Genomic DNA, 19,938 nt, shown 5'->3' on the forward strand with positions numbered 1-19,938 from the left:
ATATAACCCTCAAATGGATCTTTACAAGATGTTCGTCATGCATGCTGCATGCATGCTTCGAATTATGTGAGTAAAGTATTTATTTAGATGGTTACGTTTGATTCTGTGTTAGTTTGAGGCTATGCTCTGTGGCTAATGGGCTAAAGCTAACATTACACACTGTTGGAGAGATTTATAAAGAATGAAGTTGTGTTTATGCATTATACAGACTGCACGTGTTTAAAAACGAAAATAGCAACGACTCTCGTCTCCGTGAATAAGAAACGTAAGAAACGATGGTAACTTTAACCACATTTAACAGTATATTAGCAACATGCTAACGAAACATTTAGAAAGACAATTTTCAAATATCACTAAAAATATCATGATATCATGGATCATGTCAGTTATTATTGCTCCATCTGCCATTTTTCGCTGTTGTTCTTGCTTGCTTACCTTGTCTGTGCACAGATCCAGCCGTTAATACTGCCTTTCCTTGTCTAATGCGTCGAATGGGCTGGCATTATGCAAATATTGGGGTCATACATATTAATGATCCCGACTGTTACGTAACAGTCGGTGTTATGTTGAGATCCGCGTGTTTTCCGGAAGTCTTTTAAACAAATGAGATTTACATAAGAAGGAGGAAACAATGGGGTTTGAAACTCAATGTATGTCTTTTCCATGTACTGAACTCTTGTTATTCAACTATGCAGAGGAAAATTCAAATTCTGATTCTAGGGCACCTTTAATACTTTTATACATTATTAATACTTGACATTTGACTTGACATTTGATATTCAACAGTGCTTTGATCTGCCTGCATTGACACTATTCTTTAAGAGCTGCTGTGCAGCCAAAATTATGTACCAGTTATCAATGTAAAGCTGCTTTGACACAATCTGCATTGTAAAAAGCGCTATATAAATAAAGGTGACTTGACTTGACAGGACATTATTAATAGATTATTTTCACCTACAATACTTTCTTGCCACAGATCAGACATTTGGAATTTTAATTTTTAAATACATTTTCGAGAAAAAAATAAAAAAATAAATAATAATAATAATAATAATATTAATCCAGGCACACATCAAGAATCAGCACATGAATCTCAACATTGGTGACATACTTCATGTTGGAATGCTTGATGGGAGTTATAAGTTTTATATTACAGTGGCTCCCAGCATGTATTTATTTATATATATATATATATATATATATATATATATATATATATATATATATATATATATATATATATATATACATATATTAGTGGATGAATTTATGTATGTATGTATGGATAGATGGATGGATGGATGGATGGATGGATGCAGGGATGGATGGATGAATTTGTGGATGGATGGATGGATGGATGGATGGATGGATGGATGCAGGGATGGATGGATGAATTTGTGGATGGATGGATGGATGGATGGATGGATGGATGGATGATGGCCAGACTTCACCTTCAGTGCCCTGAAGAGTTTTTTTTTTTTTTTCAATTAATACTTCTGTCACAGTGTTTGTGTTTACTTATAGGGAAGTATAACTCTACAAACACACACACACACACACACACACACACACACACACACATAATATCTATCCAGTATTTAGTGTGAGAACAGGTAGTGGGAGTCGAGGTTGAAGCAGGCGGTCATGAGAACCGTCACGTCCATCAGTTTCTCAGGTACTATATCTGTCCTCACACTAAATCAGAGAGAACTGCACTTTTTACTCTTCAGTATCACTGATAAACAACAATTCAGCATGATAACTCTGAATCGGTCTCTGTCAGCAGTGCTTGGTCTTTCAGCGCTGTGGCTTCCTATGAATGGTTTTATGGGCTGCCATAAATTCAAGAGCAGAAGAAGATGATGAAGAAGAAGACTAACAATAACAATATATGCCAACACACCATACAGTAGGAGCATAATCACTAATATTAGTCTTCTGTTCAGCCTGTGAGTTCAGTTCAGAGAGCTGCTCTACACTGCGCCCTCTACAGGTGAAGTACAATACTACACAGGGCCTCTACATGCAACTTTGACTCTCATTATGTAGCAAATCTTCATTTAAAATTACTCTTTGTACTTTGACTGAATCTGCTGCAAACAAACTCAAGAAAAATGGACCAAAAACTATTGAAGGTGAACTTAAATGAAACTGAGGCCGGTCTAAAATACACAAATGTTAACCTAAAATCATGATGTTGATTAAAATGTTAATACATTATGAATGTAAGCACCATTTTTATTAATACTATATGCACAGAACATGTCAGTGTATACTGTAGATGTCCTGTAGAGCTGGATGTGTTTAGAGAGACAGAAGGGGAAGGAAATGTTCATTTCAGTTGTGGACGCTGCAATTACTGGACACAGAGGAGAGGGAGTTGATATCAAATGTTCATATGAATCTAGATACAAATCAAATTCAAAGTATTTTTTGTAAAGGCGAGTGTTCATTGTTAAAACAGAAACTGATCTGAGAGCAGAGGATGAAAGTGTGCTATGAAGTTCTGCTATGTCTTTTACTGATGACTATTCAGAGATTTTGTTGAAGGTTAAACATGGTAAATTGATATCTAATTACGTAACTTAGAGTGATTGACTAATTATTCATAAATTGGTGCATATTATGCAAAATTCACCTTCACATAGTGTCTGAATATAAATATGTGTCAGCAGTGTGTGTACACAATCACCCTAGAATGGTAAAAATCCACTCACTCCTCTTTTTTTAATCCCCATGAATCATAATAAGTGTCTCAGAACAAGCCGTTTGCAGATTTTACTTTTTGTGATGTCACAAAATGCTTAGGCCCCGCCCACGACTGCTGTCAGCCTCTGCTCTATTAGCATAGACCCCGCCCTGAATGAGCTGTACACTGTTTATCTCCTCAGCAGCGTTCAAGTAAGAAATGTTTTCTTATTACAGCAACTAAACTAAATTCAGTCACTTATGTTCAGTATATAATAATCTCTGTTGTGAATAAAAAATATACAACTTCTGTTCATATTCACATGATGTAAGTTTTGCGTGTGTGAATGTGGATCTTCGTTTATGTGTTCATGTTCTTACTGCATGAGCGGCTCATTCACACGTCACTGGTGTTTCTCTCTGTCCGTCACTCATCAAACAGAAACTGAAACAAGAACAGGAAATACTACAGATGAAGTCCATCAGCCAAACACTAGTAAGCTCAAACTACACTACCCATAATGCAACTCACATCACGTGATCACTCTTTGAAAGGAAATAGTTCTGAAGATTTGTGGAGACACATTTTATCTCTTGTATAAACATAAAACGATGCATATATCATCTTTCATGTGGTTAATTCGGTTTTCTTCTGAAAAATCGAGGTTTACCAGTTTCACTTCAGTTACACAAGATAACAACTATAGATTTCCAATATTACAATATTATTAATGGCACAATAATCAAAGTAATTTATTTGTAACAATAAAATATTAGAATATTCTTAATAGTACAATAATCAAAATGATTGATATCCTCATTAAGTTTGTTATACAGTGTAATCATAATCAGCAGAGTGTTGTTTTATGTAATATCATGTGTTTATCAATGCATTCAGACCTGGCTTCTGTTGCTGGCGGTCTGGGTTCGGTTCTGCTGGTTCTGACTCTGTGTTCTGGAACAATCCTCATCCTGAAAAAGAGGAAAAGGAAATGTGGGACAGGTAATGCTTCGTTTTTGAGTTTAAATTCCTGTTTTTAGTGTTTGAATTGATTTGATTTGGTCTTTTTTCTCTATTCATGCTCCATTCAGATTTAGTTCAGCACAATACATAGGTGGGTGTTCAAATCTTTACCTGTAGATGTGAAATTATTGTTTATTAATGAACAGAGCATTATCTATATAAACTAGTAAATTATTGATATATGTGTTGTTTTTCTGACTGACTGCATTTATGAAGTGAATCCAAACGGTGACATCACTGTGACAGCGTCTTCATCCAATCAGATGCCTGCATCACACCTCAACAACTATGCAAATGTGTCTACTGTTTATGCTATAGCAACCAATTAGCAGCCTGATTCAAACCCACTTGACCAATCAGGTGACAGATTCAGACTGTGATTATTATAGTCACCTGAAATGACACAGGACAGCAGGGGCCTGTACCATGTAGTTGAACAAACTCAGGGTTATTACTCAGGGAAACCACTCCAATCTGGCTTTATTGGTATCATGATGCTGATCATCAACTTTCTCTGTCAACTCAGGCTTTGATCCTGAGTTTGCGGAGCGCGTGCACATGAATCCATGACATCAGTGGTGAACAGCCAATCACATGCCTCGCAACAGAGATAAACTGTGATTCACTTCTCGCGAGAGTGGCAGCGCAATTCAAAACTCTTTCACTGAAAATGAAGAATTTAAATGGAAAATACTTGTCTGTGAAAGAGCACAAATAAAAGAAATGATCTTTCTCTATTAGTGCAAGTTTTTATAGTTGATATAGTTGATATATAGCAAAAGAGACTCAAACATGTAAGATCACATCTTAAGTTTATTTACAGCTTATTTATATTACATATGATCTGTATATATTAATATTCATTTAAACTAAATGCTTAATAATAACTGTTAAACTAAAATTGCTTGTGTGTAATGGATTAATAATATAGATCATAATAATTATAGAAATCATATATAAATAATAAAATAGTTCTTTATAGTAAGTTAATATTTAGTATTATTAACAAAATATGTTGCTAACACCACAAGTAAAAAAAATAAATAAATGTAATTAATTACAGTTAATTACAGTTAAAGCAAATAAAAAGTTGAATCCCCTTCTTTTTTAGCCTCTTTAGCTCTGATTCTGTTATGTCTCAAAGTGAGGGTTGCCAGATCTAAGAAACAAAACTAACTCAATGACCCTGATCCAAACATCAGAGTAGAGGTCCGATAAGATTTCTCATGGCATTGGATTACATTTTGAAAGAAAGGCAGTAGCGGTAAGTAACTCTGGTCTACTATGTATTGTCAGACCGCCTGAGATCCTTTGATAACAGCGCATCCGCACTTTAAATTTAATTGAACAAAACTTTCTGCAGAGGTGGCATTCACACAGATCCCAGTTCCCTGGCAAGATATATTCTTTGCATCCCTGCCACGAGAGCACCTTCAGAGAGAACATTCAGCCTTTGTGATCGGATTTTGGAGTGAGAGACGTTCAGTAGCCTGAAACTGTCATCAGTCAGCGACATTTTGTTCATGTGTGGATGTTAAAAAAAGATTTCATTTTGCAGTATAGCTAGTAAGCCAACAGTTTTCCTGTATTCATATTTTTGGTTTGGCCTATAATTTAGCATTTAATTTAGCCTATTTTTCTCTGTGGCATTTTTTTACGGTGTTGGCAGCATCATAAGACAAATAACGAATAAAAATATTGTTTAGGTTATCCAAAATGTTATATTTGTTATCCCCAATCACTCTCTTTCTTTAGGGGAATTTTAAATGTTAGATTCTGGAAATGATCTAATTTAATGGGACCCGTCGGGTCGGGAAGGAAATCATTATAAGCGGAAACACTGAACACAGAGTGAATTTTAGGCAGGAGCAGGTGGGTGCAGAATAGAACCTTGCGGGAATGGGAACAGGACAAAAAACAGTCCCGTGGAGACCTCTACATCGGAGCTCAAAATATTCAACTCCAATACCAAAAATAAAATTTTACAGTCACTTTTATGCATTACAAACAATTTTAACTTGATAATCCATACTTTGTATAGATAATGGTTTTATTATTGGGAAATGGGTAAAATATTTTAATACACGCATTTCAGACAGATATAATTTATACAATTTCAAACCTTTAACCTGCTGCAGTAGTCAATTTCTGCGGGAAAACGGAGCACTTGGCAACCCTGCTCAGTGAGCTGCACTACATCACGCCCTCTACAGGAGATGTAAAACACTACACAGAGCTTCAACACACTCCTGTTGGTCCTATGTAGCAAATCTCCATCTAAAACTACTTAGATTGACTGAAATCAGCTGCGAAGAGACAGTGTCAATATCAGTGTCTATATAAAACTATTATGAACAGCAGTTTGCTCATTAAATTAAATATTTAAAGATCACATGGAATTGCCTGTTTGTACTTTTAATTATTATTTGTCGACCACAGGACCGTTTAAAATGAACTAATGAAGGTAAGAATGAAACCAGACAACATTTGCAAATACAAAATCTAAAATATACAAATTGTAACCTTTATCATGGACCTTAGTTTTGATTTTGGTAAAAATAACATTCATATATAATGAAACTAAGTATTGAGCTGTTTAGATCAGTATGTAAGCAAAGCATGTTCAGTTTGTCAGAGTAAATGTGCTCTTCTATGATGTCCTGTAGAGCTGATGTGGTCAGAGATACAGAAGGGGAAGGAAATGGTAATATTATATTGCTGATGCCATTGTTCACTCAGTACGGAAGAGAACGACAGTAGCGTTTGACACACAGAGTTTGGTGTTTTATTTTAGCGAAACTCTTGTCAAAGTTGATCATGTGGGACGTTCTGCTGCTCTTTTCCAGCATCTGTACAGGTGAGTTTGAGACTCTGAGCTCTTTTACACACAGTTTGACATGATCTCTTGATTATCACATGATCATCAGACTCATATGAATGATATTTGTAAGTTATTATTCTGGCCTGCTGATGTCTCTTGCTCACACATAACAGCTCTATATAATGATATTTGTGTTTCAGCTGTTGTTGTAGGAGCTCCAGATACAGTTACAGGACACAGAGGAGAGAGAGTTGAGATCAGATGCCCATATGAACCTGGATATGAATCAAATTCAAAGTATTTTTGTAAAGGGGAGTGTTTATTGTTAAATAAAAACATCATGGTTAAATCAGGATCTCCAGATAAAGACGAGAGATTCTCTCTGACTGACGACACGACGAACAGATTTTTCACCGTCACCATCACTGATCTGAGAACAGCAGATGAAGGAAAATACTGGTGTGCTGTGGAGAGGACATTTACTACTGATGTCTATACAGAGATTAAGTTGCTGGTTAAACAGAGTAAGTGATTATATTTATTAGAAGTGTAGCTTCAGTAGAAATGAACTACAAGGGAACAGGCCGATGGTCATTAAATAAAATAAGATCACAATATTATTTCAAAGCTTCATAGTAATAAATAGGAAAATAACAGTTTTATTGTGGCAAAGTTAATCAGTTGTAAAATTACTTCATTTTCAGCTATGAAGCAGCTCTACAGAAGACAATAGAACAGATAAATGTTTATTTATTTTAAGTTTAATTCATTGTCAGTGTTTTAGAGACAGTGACTTTAAGTTGATTTTTCCTGTCATTCATCAGATGAGAAGCCTCCTGAGATTTCAACCATCAGACCTTTTTCAAAGAAATCATCATCAACATCATCATCATCATATTTCAGAACAACAGATCTGAATCTACAATCCACCAGCATGAATCACACAGGTCAAACAGGTCAGTTCATCTGTCTGTCACTCTTTATGACTCTTATTTCTTGAATATTTGAATGTAATGCATCTATATATCAGTTTAAAGGACAGTAAATGTGTGTTACAGGTCACTTCTCACATTCAGGGTCTGTTATCTACATCAGTGTTGGGTTAGTCATCATGGTGATCATCTTCTTCATGACGCTGATGGTGTGGTTTAGGAAGAGAAGCAAGAAACCACCAAGAGTTTCACAATCAGGACCTTCACAGCAAGGTCAGATTTACATAATGAAACACACAAACACACACACACACACACACACACACTTACAGTTGCTCTCTAAATGGGGATTTTCCATAGACATCTATTGTTTTTATATACAGCTAGTTATAAATACTATGTGAGCAGTGACAGGACTATCCCTGAGTTTTTGAAGACACTTAAGTCTTAAATCAGAGTTTAACTCTAGAACCACCACGGGGTAAAATGTGCCCATGGTTGTTTTTTTAAATGTACATTTAAATTGTATTTTCAATAAAATATCTAAGTCTACCCGTCATTGACTTTTACTAAAACTGTATTATTTAAAATCTCCTGTTGTTAAAAATTGCTCAGATAAAACCAGATTTAAAAATGGGGCATTTATACCTAAAACCGCCAGCAGGTCAGATTTACCTTTATTCTCGTGATGCATTTGAGCAACATGTAGGCTTGCTGTAAGCGTTCAAATGAAGATGTTTTTGCCTACTCATAAATGTTCAAACTTTGCATTATATATTTATTTATTTATTTGCAATTTTTATTGTGTATTGTTTGCTACTGTTTATTCTAGTCTGCGCATTTCCTGAAAAAAAAAAAAAAAAAAAAAAATCCAATCTATGATGCAATGAATTTAACTTTTTTTTTTTTTTTGATTACCCCAAGTTTATTGGTGTTGTTCTCTTAATAATATTATAAATTATATAACTAAACAAATTCATATTTAATTAGGTTAAACTGTGCGTTTGAATTTGTCATTGCATCACACATCCTATGCAGTGCAGTGAATTATTATTGCTCTTTATTGTCTATTTAGGGAATTTTAGTAATTTTAAATAACATGGGTTATCTCTTAATATGTGATTAATGTCATTTTATTCTAATATTACAGCACCCAAATATGTATTTATTTCTGTCTATTTCTCATTGTCACTGCAGGCTGGTTTAGCCTATATTCACCAAAAAAGTTATTAGTGTAGCCTGCTTAAAATAGTATAAAACAACAGGACAAAAACATAGTTGATGACTAAAATAATCATTTCGTGGCTCTAGACAATATTTTGTGGAGACAGTGGCATAATACAGTGACACAATATGATTTTTAGCCATATCAAAACAATAATCATGTGCGCGGGTAAATTTTACCCACTGGCGGTTTTAGGTATACAACGTCCCTTGGCGGCTCTAGCGGTAAATGAGGAATTAAGTCTTCATCTGGTTGACCTTGTGGAAAAGATGCTGACAGTCAGTCATTGAGGCTCTCTAAAAACACAGATACGCACACGTCTCTTTCTAACGTTTGCTGTTTGAATGTAACTTTAATCCTCCTCATGTTTTGACAGTGCCTGTTGGAATTTTGCCTTTAAATACAACAGCAGAAATCACTGCCGAGGTGAGTGATGATGATGATGATGATGATGATGATGATGATGATCTTATATATTTAAGCTCTTGAAAACACCAGGTGCTGGTGAAAACTGATTGTTGCTCATTGGTTTGGAGCTGCAGACTCTGGACGTCTGTTTCCTGTTCTCTAGTGTCCAAATCTCAGCATGTATCTGCTAGTGATAACAAATAATGTTGAGATGTTCAAATGTGGAAGGGTTTGGAAGATAACATGAGTTATTTTGCAGGACATTGACTGTAATGACCATAATTATCAGGAAATCAGCGAGTTTCAGTGCAAGAACAAAGACACCACCACCATCTACACTACAGCAGATAGACCAGATGACACAATGATCTCCACTGCAGACAAACCAGAATTAACAGTCTATTCAACAGTAGATAAACCAGTTTCAACAATCTACTCCACTGCAAATTAACTAGCTGATCAGATGATCTGCTCCACAGTAAAGAGACTGTAATGATGTTTTTTACAGACTGTGTCTCAGAGCAGCTTCATGGAGTGGAAGTTCACCCCACAATGCAACAGTGACAGGACAAAAACAGTCCTCATATATACATTTTTTAAACCTCTGTTCCATGGTTTTACTTCTGCTTTAGCTATTATTGGCTCCTGATAAATTGCTGATGTCTGCTAAAGGAATAAATGTAATATTTAATTAAACTCTAGTCATTAACTTAAACATTAAAACAGTATGATCAAGCATGCAGTAAAGTGTGAGTGTTTTCTGTAGTTTCTGCAGAACTAAATTTATGCATGAATAGAGAATGAGGAAATCGAGGGTTTTCTTTGAACATAAGAGACGGGAAGTGAAATTGAAGTGTGTTTAATTACTTCTTCATATTATTATATTTCTTTTTCATTCAAAAGTCAGGAGCATAAAAAAGAGGAACTCATGACAATTGATTACAATCTTACTGTCACAATCTCCTTTCACCAGTCCAGTCACCTCTATGCACTACATTTCCCATGATCCTCCCTGGTCACAACCTGCCCACTATGCGCAATCATCACATCAGTTTACCATCAGCCTCATCAATACTGCCATTAAAAAATTCTAAAGCCGGGTGCGATTTTGGCCATGATTTGGTTGCCTGTGACAAATTATGAGAATCCTAAAAGATTCTTATAATCCTAAGCTAAAATCTGTAGTCTTTGATCGCTAGTTTGACATATTCACCGACAGCCAATTAATGACCTTTAAGATCAAATTTTGCCTCCAACGAAATTCTGGCAGTGTCAGAAGATTTGGCACATAGTCCTGCAGTGTGACTTCTCCTATGATGAATGTCAAATTGTCTTTTTCAAGACAAGCCGTGATCAAAATTAACATTAGAGATGTCTTTGTTAGCCACCATTTCAGTCCCGCGTATAATGCAGTTCACAGTAACCGAATGTGCGCGTCCGTTTTTAACTCGTCTTGACTGTCGTACAGTCTGACATATATGACAGCTGAGATCCCGCAGTGTGACATGAGGATCATGTTCGTACAGTCTGACAAGCAACAATCATAAGGTACTGTTATAAATCGCACAGTGTGCACCCGGCTTAAACCAAACACAAGGACTCTGTCTGGTATTGTATCCACCGTACGCTACTGATGACCTACCTGTGATACTCACCTGAGCTCCTTACCTGTGATTTGTCTTCTTCCCTCTTCAGTCATCCGTCTGCAGCCACTTTCAGCCTGGGTCTGGTTCTCCTGTATTCTGTTCAGTATCTCCATCTGCAAAGACAAACAACTCTATCATTCAATTTTAGCCTGATTTTGCCACGATCTGCTTGACGTAGGGTGTCGTAGGGATTTGTAAACGACAATGGGAGTTGGGACGCAAGTGTTTCATTCTGGTCTGTTGAATGGACGATTAAAGCAGTATCCTTGCTTACTTTATTTATCACATGTGCATAACAGCATTACAAGTGCCACAACCTAGTTCTCTGTCTGAACGTCATTCACTTCCGATCGTGCGTCACTCAAATCTGTCCCCTTGGGAACATGACAGGAAAACTAACAATCCACTTGTTACATCCTTTCTCTTTTTTTTTTTTTTTTTTTAATTTTACACAAGTTATACCTTTTCTTTTTTTCTTTTTTTTTTTTTTGAACAAAATTAACATTTCCTTCTCAGTAGCTTCAGATGTAAACATTAATGCTTCAGAAACAAAATGCATATAATTATCTTGCCTAAACTCAAAAGCAAACTTATAATATGTCCTCTTAGAACATTAACTTCAAGTGCATATTTTGTAAACTTATTCTTGACAATATATACCTTGCAAATTAACTGTGCAATCAATTATTCATTTACCCTTTTCCCCTCTCTTTTACAGTGCAACCGCAACTCACAAACATACTAGAAAATGACGAAACATGTCAAATAATAATTTCACATAGAATAATCCCTCAAATAGGTAGGCATTGTGACCTGACGACCCAACCTCGTAGTAACAGTGCTTTGATCATTACCCTGAGCACATTCAGCAGCTACAGTTTGTGAGTTTGTCAACACCCCTGTTTGTGCAGATGTTGAGGGTGGGCAGTAGTTGTGTCTGAGGTGGCGACGGTTTCTCCTCAGGACACTACCCGACTCCAACTCAACCTCATAAGATCTGGGACTCACTGGTCTAATCACTCTAGCTGTTTTCCAAGTTTTACAAGGCTCAAATGGTTGGACTCGAACACTGTCCCCCGATGTGAAACAGTCCAAGTCTTTTGCTGTGCGGTTGTAGTATTTCTCCTGTCTTTGTCTGTTGTTAATCAGTCCCTGTTTGTTGTTTGACACTTTAGGCTCCAACAGTGTATCTTTAGTAGGAAGAAGGGTCCGGGTCCTCCTGCTGAGAAGTCTCTGTGCTGGACTGGTCGTGAGACCTTGGCTCGGTGTGTTGCGATGGTCCAGTAGAGCTAAGTATGGATCCTGTCCAGCAGCTGCAGCTTTCTGCATAAGACGTTTTGCTGTTTTGACAGCTGACTCCGCCTTTCCATTGCTTTGGGGGTACCCGGGTGACGATGTTCTGTGCACAAATTCCCACTTTTGGCTGAACCTTTTAAAGTCATGTGATGAGTACTGCGGTCCGTTATCCGAGATGAGCACATCTGGAATCCCCTGACGAGCAAAGTGTGCTTTCAGTTTGTGAATCACTGTGGTACTTTTGGTGTCCGGTAAATAATCAACCTCCCAAAAGTTTGAATAATAGTCCACAGTTACTAGGTAGTCTTTATTGTGCCAAGAAAACAAATCAGTCCCTACCTTAGCCCAAGGTCTGTAGGCAATGTCATGGGGATGCAATATCTCTTTTTGTTGCTTGGTGTCAACTGACCTGCAGATGTCACATTTGGAAATAAACGTCTTTATTTGCTCAGTCATCCCTTGCCAGTACACACACTCACGTGCTCGTCTGAGGCAACCTTCCACTCCCAGATGTGTTGAGTGTATGCGGCTGGTCAGGTCAGCTCTTAGTGTGTCAGGAATAACTGCTCTTTCTCCCCTAAACACTATGCCATTCTGAAAGCTCAGCTCGTCCTGAAAAGCAAAATAGTGTTGAATGTTTTGCTCAATGTCTTTTTTGTTCTGAGGCCATCCTGTAAGAATCAACTTAATCACTTCCTGCAACTTTGTGTCTTCCCTTGTTGCATTGCGAATAGCTGATAGTCTTTCTGCAGAGATTGGTAAGTAGGTAATCATGTTAACAGTCTCTAGATCTGTCTCTGTGTCTCCCTGATTGCTGTCAGGTAAATAAGCTCTGCTTAGTGTGTCAGTTAGTAGCATGTCTCGCCCAGGCACATAGATCACATTAATGTCATATTTCTGCAGCCTGAGTAACATTCTTTGTAATCTCTTTGGTGCACTAAGTAGCGGTTTTCTCACAATATTCTCCAGTGGCTTATGGTCACTTTGAACAGTCACTTTTCTACCATAAGTATATTGATGGAACTTTTCCATTCCGAACACTATGGCCAAACATTCTTTTTCGATCTGTGCATAACCCCTTTCAGTGGGTGTCAGCGCTCTGCTCGCAAATGCCACAGGTTTACCTCTCTGTGTCAGGGCTGCTCCTAGTCCTGTCTCTGAGGCATCACATTGTAGGGTTAACTCCTCATTTTGGTCATAGTACTTGAGCAGTGGTGCATTTGTTATTTTGTCTTTCAATCTTTTAAAAGCTGTCTCGTGCACTTCAGTCCATTCCCACATGTTCTCCTTGTGTGTAAGTTGTCTCAAAACTTCACAGTCATCAGAAAGATGATCACAAAACTTTGACAGGTAGTTCAGCATACCTACAAGTCTCTGTACCCCCTTAACATCTGTAGGCCTCGGTAACTCCCGCACTGCCCGCACTTTCTCTGGGTCAATGCGGAGGCCTTCTGCTGTCAGCAAGTGTCCAATGTAGGGTACAGACTCTCTCCTCAGTTTAAACTTGTCTGCATTGAGCTTAATGTCTCTTTGTCTACACCTCATTAGAAAACATCTCAAGTTTTTCTCATGATCTTTGTCTGCTTCCTCTTGTGTGTCACCCTCCCCCGTGATCAGTATATCATCCGCAATGATATACAAACCTGGTAAGCCCTCTAGTGCTTGCATGAGTTTCCTTTGGAAGACTTCCGGAGCTGGGCTTATACCCATTGGCATCCTGAGCCAACGATACCGTCCGAATGGGGTTGCGAACGTGGTGAGGTAACTGGACGCTTCATCCAGCTTGACATGCCAAAATCCATGCTTTACATCACAAACAGTGAATACCTTGGATTTTGAGAGTCCTGGCAGGACATCATCAATGATTGGAAGAGGAAAATGGCTTCTTTTTAGTGCTCTATTCAGTGGTTTGGGGTCTATACAGATCCTTGGCTTTCCATTTTGTTTTGTCACTGACACCATACTGCTTATCCAGTCAGTGCTGCACTCCACAGGTGCTATGATTCCTTGGCTTTCGAGATTCTTTAGCTCCTCTTTGAGTGGAGTCATCATTGCAACAGGCACTCTGCGTTTAGGCAGTTTTACTGGTGGTACACTTTTGTCTATTTCAATGTTGTACTCGCCTTCTAGGCAGCCAACGCCTGTGAAAACATCTCCGAACTCTCCCTTTATTTTCTCCATATTTGTCAGCTGCTCACTGTTGTCAGTCGTTTTGTCTGTACATTGTGTTTTCACTATACTGTCAATCGCCAGTATGTTCTCATACTGTACTTTGATCAATTTCATGGCTTCACTAGCTTTTCTTCCCAGTAGCGGGATCCTGTCCTCCTGGTCCACCACTTGAAACTCAAGTCTATATAGTTTATCATTTCTCGGATTTCGGAGTTTGACTTTACATTTTCCAAGTGGTCGTAATCTGCTTTTGTTGTACATGACAAGTACTTTCTCTGTGTTTTCCAATTGTATATTTGGGTTCAACAGTTGCATTGGGATAACATTACAAGTAGCACCACAGTCTATCTGAAAGCTTTTTGTCCAACAACATACCTGCAAAGAGATGTTGACTTTTGCTGTGTGCTTCTTTCACTTGATTTATTGTCTCTTGGTTTTCGCTGATGTCTGTTATTGTCATGATATCCTCACACGACTCACTTGATTCTGAAATTGTGTGTACCTGTCTGCCTTTCTTGTTTTTCTCAAACTTGGACTTGCATTTTGCAGCAAAGTGATTCTCTTTTCCACACTTCTTACACTTCTTTCCATAGGCTGGACATCTGTGTTTATTTTTCTCATGTGTTTTGCCACAAAAGTTACAGTTAATCTCCTCCTTTTTGTCTCTCTTTGGATTCTTCTTCATTGCATGTATTTCTTCCACCGTTTTACCTTGTATGGTTTTGCTGTTCTCTTTTGACAGTTCAGTAGCTCTGCATATTTGCATGCACTTATCCAGCGTTAAGTTTTCTTCCCTTAACAGTCTTTCCCTCATCGCAGGGCTCTGTGTACCACACACAATGCGGTCTCTTATTAGTGAGTCCTTAATGTTACCAAAATTGCATGTGCTGGCCAATACTCTCAAATCTGTGACATATCTGTCAATGTTTTCGTCTTGTCCTTGGTCTCTAACAAAAAACTTATATCGCTCAACAGCCTCATTCAGTTGCGGATTGCAATGTTTATCAAACTGCGTCATCATTGTACTCACTGTCCCCCTCGCAGATGTATCACCGCTTGTCAACGTTGCTAAAAGTTCCCTCCCTCTCTCTCCGAGGAGGTAGTTAAACAACTTAACTTTAGTTGTCTCCTCTGCATCGGGCACAGTGAGGTCTGTATACAGCGTAAACTCCTCTTTCCAACTTTTCCAAGTTTTCGCTAAGTTGGTTGAATCCAAACAAAGTGTTGGAGGCGGCTTGAGACCATCCATCGCGACGTCTGGCGCTCTTTTCTGCTCCGGCAAGACTCCGTAAACACTGTGTAGTCCCTTGCTCGAGCTTGCGGGCTAGGCTAACTACAACAAGCTAGCGGCACTTTTCACTCTTCATGGCTCGGTACTAACTTCGGCTGAATTCACGACCGCTGCCACCATGTTTCATTCTGGTCTGTTTTATCAAACTATACAGAATGGACGATTAAAGCAGTATCCTTGCTTACTTTATTCATCACATGTGCATAACAGCATTACAAGTGCCACAACCTAGTTCTCTGTCTGAACGTCACTCACTTCCGATCGTGCGTCACTCAAATCTGTCCCCTTGGGAACATGACAGGAAAACTAACAATCCACTTGTTACAGCAAGATTTGAGCATTTCAGCTTGTGAAAAGACTAGCATGTTTAATTTTTTTCTCGGTCGTGCATGATGAGTTCCCTCACATGTGTAACACTGGCCAATAGAAGCACAGAAGCTCCTTCCAACATGCTTTCAAACATGCCGAAACAAAAAGTTTCCTCGAGGGACTGAGTTACCACAACAGAGTGAAAAAAGTCCAGATATATATCCACTTTTGTACTTTTCTGACTACAAGACACAAGCGCACTGCTAGCCATTGTTTGTTTACACAACAAGCTTTTAGGAGTCATCATAGAATCTGACAGTGACTATCATGGCGGACAAAAATAATGTGTAGTCTGAACCCGGCATAAGTCTTATCATTTTGCTTAAAGGGTTAGTTCACCCAGAAATGAAAATTCTGTCATTTATTACTCACCCTCATGCCGTTTCACACTCGTGACCTTCGTTAATCTTCGGAAAAACAAACTAAGATATTTTAGTTGAAATCTGATGGCTCTGTGAGGCCTTCATAGGGAGCACACTTCCTCTCTCAAGATCCATAAAGGTACTAAAAACATATTTAAATCAGTTCATGTGAGTACAGTGGTTCAATATTAATATTATAAAGCGACAAGAATATTTTTGGTGCGCCAAAAAAACAAAAAAAAACAAAACAAAAAACAACTTATTTAGTGATGGCCGATTTCAAAACAATGTTACAGGAAGCATCGGAGCACAAATGAATCAGTGTGTGGTAACGCAGGTATGACGCAATTGACAGGTGACAGGCGACTAAAATGCAATGTTTCCTTACTGTTCAAATAACCAATAAATTTTTCTTTTAACATTTAAAAAAAACTGGGTGTTTTGAACATTCAGAAATAACATGCACATATCTTAACTTAGCAAAACTGTAATGTCTGGCTTCTAGCATGCACAACGATTAAGATGCAAAGAGAATTCCAAGAAAAGAAAAAAAAAACATGCAGGAGATCACAAGAACATGAACTGACAGAAATCAGGGTTTAAACACACAGGGAACAATTAACAGAGGTAAGAACAGGTGTGAAACTAAATGAATAATGACTGGAAACTAGGGGTGTGACGAGACTAAACTGTGACGAGATTTCTCGTCGAGGCGAAAAGTAGTCTCGTGATGTTGCCATGACAGAGTGTTAGGATGATTAGGAAAGAATATGCCACCATTATGTTTACATTATGCCTCCACTGTCGTTTGCTTTGTATTTAAATAAAAAACATTTAATTCATTTGGATAACGGTCGCTGCCGCTCCATATTCACAGAGTACGTGCGATCGTGAAAGTGAAAGTAAACGCGAACGCGCATTCAAACGCAATTTCAGTACCCCGCATTTTAAAAGCGGCTCCCTGATGAATGCAAATATCTCTCAATATGAAAGCTATTTTAGGCTGAGCAGTGTAGTTGTAACTCTTGCTCTGTATCAAAGAAAAATTGGTCTTATTTGCACTTTGAATATTGAGAGGGTGCGATTGTGGCTGCACTTATTGTAAAGTGTTACCATAAAAACGAATAACAGTTTTCTCTTAATCTTATTAAGCACAAACAGTAAGGTTTCATTTGTTAACATTAGTTAATGCACTGTGAACTATCATGAACTAACAATGAATGACTATTTTTATTAACTAACATTAACAAAGATTAATAAATACTGTAGCACATATATTGCTCATTGTTAGTTGATGTTGGTTAATACATTGATGTTAATAAATGAGACCTTATTGTAAAGTGTTACCATTTTTATTTATACTGTTTTTATTTCTATGATCAGTTTGTGGAAAGGAGTTCAGTTAGGAGGTCAAAAGATGTAGAAGCTCATAAATCATGTACAGTAAGGCCTGAAGGGACTGAAATCATACAGAAGAGAAGTCAGTCACTTGAGTTAGTGGCAAAACCTTTTACAGTACTTGAGTATTGTTGTCTTTTACTGCATATGATAATTCATACTCAGAAAGTAGAACTGAAATGACGTTCACTGAGATGATTAGTTAAAACATTTCAAATACACCTGCAGAATATTTTTTCTAGTCATGTATTTTGCCATCTTGTCTCATCTCGTGAACTCAATCTCGAGTCTCGTCTCGTCTCGTGAGATACCTGTCTCGTCACACCCCTACTGGGAACTGATATGAGAACAGGGACAACAAAACCAAAACACAATGAAACTGAACTGAAATAAAGATAACCCTGACATTAGCCTGTTTGGGCTCTGGGTCCAGAGTGTGGTTGGTGAGGTCTTCCTTCATGGTGCAGATGGTGTAGGGGATCCACATCTGACCTGTACCCACTCAACGTATTCTTCAAAGCTCTCTTGAGGACCTTCCATGGGCAGGCATGTCTTGGACCGCTTGTTGAGGCTGATGTGATAAAAGATGCAGGGTAGTCAGGGTAGTGAGTGAGGCATGAGGCAAAGCTGTAAATAATACAAAGATCACTGAAGTATGTTTTATAAGAAAATACTATTTTAGTCTTTCTTCATTACATTTATTGTTTAATTCAGTGTATTACTTTTAGATTCTTTGTAATTATTTGTGAACATCACTTGCAAATGCAAAATGAACATTGTTTCTACAGTAAAGTTCCTTTGTTGTTGTTGCTGTTTTCCAGTTCAGTAAATACATTGTCTGTGGAATGAGTGGATGTTTCTTCCCACTGCTGGTCACAACTAGTCAATGCACTGTGAAACATGGGCAAGTTTGTTACTTTGAATGTCACAGTTTGTTACGTCCCTGTCTGCCATTATTTGTTTTGTGTGCGTTTTCCGCAGGTGATTGCATGATTGTCAAATAAAGCTCAGATGTTTTTGACGTACTTGTCCTCTCCTTATTTCTGGTGATCCTCAGGATCACAACAATGTGAAATAATATTATTAAATTTGAATTATCATTATTACTATTTTTACAGACCCTGATTCAGCCTCTGAAATATCTGAACCTGGAACAGAAAACAGTGAAGCGGTTTGTAAAGTCACATTGTTGATCAGATTGTGTTTGAATGAATGACTTTAATCAAAAGCTGTGAATAATTTCTCATTCTCAGGTTCATCAAACGCTGTATGAGGAGATTAAAGACACCAGACTTCACACTGACTGCAAAACCACCCAGTTACCCATAAAACCTGCTGATTCTTGCAACACTGTTTATGATACTTCCCATAAACCCCTCTGATATTTCTAAGACGGTTTACACTACTCCACAATTAGGCCTACCCATAAACTCATAAACTCCTCTGATAGTAATACAGTTTACGGTACTGTTTAACAGTGCAGGACTTGTTGTTTCATCATCATGTACAGAATGACAGATGATCCAGATGATGTTCCTCTTTAATAACGTTCATTATATGCAGTTGTGAGTCAGTGATTACAGCAAATACGTTAGTGGTCAACCGTTTTCTGATTGTTATTTGCTCAATACACTAATACAAAAATGTAGCCTATGTTTTTCTGTATAACTAAAGATAGTTGTTCTATATAACAATAATGTGTGATTATTTTAACATCAAATCTCATAGGTAACTGATGTTCCTGTTCTTACAAACTCAGCAGCTCAAGTCTGTCCAGATAAATCACGTAGTTGCAGTTTAATGAAGTTGTGTTAATCTTGTTTGTTTGTTTTTAAAAATGTTTGTCTATTTGTGTTGTTTGTATTGTGTAATGGTGGTGAATGAGTTCTCCTTACAGGGATTAATAAAGTTTTCTAATCTAATCTTTCCACCTGGTATTAAGATGTGTTTTGGTTGATCGGGTCCCAAGTGGATGACGCTCAATACAGGTGTAAACGAGGTCTAAAATGTTTTGAGCTTGTCTACATTTGACCACTTCCAGCGGTAGTGGAAAACACATTTGACCAGATTGCTTTCGTAGTGTAAACGCTCATGTTGTCCAATATGTTATAATTAAAAATGATAACATATAAATAGATGTCCAATATGCCTACTAAAATAATGCACAAACATTATGGGAAGTGTGCTAGCCAGTCGGGATTTAAATGTACCAAGCACAATGTTCTCTCACCATTCCTGATTCCACACTCACCGCATTCACAGTGGTGCTGCAGCAAAAAAAAAAAGTGCTCCGTATGTTTTTCTGT

General features: G+C 37.7%; 2 protein-coding genes across 2 annotated transcripts in view; both read left to right on the forward strand.

Moving 5' to 3' along the window:
* The window catches only part of LOC137032442 (polymeric immunoglobulin receptor-like), a 93,218-nt gene that overhangs the window by 33,041 nt on the left and 40,239 nt on the right, over positions 1 to 19,938 (forward strand). The gene's annotated exons all lie outside the window — the stretch shown is intronic.
* Positions 6,457 to 18,961, forward strand: LOC137031540 (protein CD300H-like). Its single transcript, XM_067402550.1, has 7 exons — positions 6,457 to 6,569; positions 6,734 to 7,057; positions 7,358 to 7,489; positions 7,592 to 7,738; positions 9,067 to 9,116; positions 18,751 to 18,803; positions 18,886 to 18,961. The coding sequence occupies exons 1-7, from the start codon at positions 6,530 to 6,532 to the stop codon at positions 18,959 to 18,961; spliced, it is 822 nt and encodes a 273-aa protein (XP_067258651.1). The 5' UTR covers positions 6,457 to 6,529.

Source organism: Chanodichthys erythropterus, chromosome 12, assembly GCF_024489055.1.
Source record: "Chanodichthys erythropterus isolate Z2021 chromosome 12, ASM2448905v1, whole genome shotgun sequence".
NCBI classification, from domain to species: domain Eukaryota; kingdom Metazoa; phylum Chordata; class Actinopteri; order Cypriniformes; family Xenocyprididae; genus Chanodichthys; species Chanodichthys erythropterus.

Bases quoted from the DNA above. Each gene is read 5' to 3' on its own strand.
- LOC137031540 (XM_067402550.1), top strand. From the start codon at position 6,530: ATGTGGGACGTTCTGCTGCTCTTTTCCAGCATCTGTACAG. The intron at 7,739-9,066 runs GTCAGATTTACA...ATGTTTTGACAG, and splicing joins ATCAGGACCTTCACAGCAAG to TGCCTGTTGGAATTTTGCCT. The intron at 9,117-18,750 runs GTGAGTGATGAT...CTATTTTTACAG, and splicing joins CAGCAGAAATCACTGCCGAG to ACCCTGATTCAGCCTCTGAA.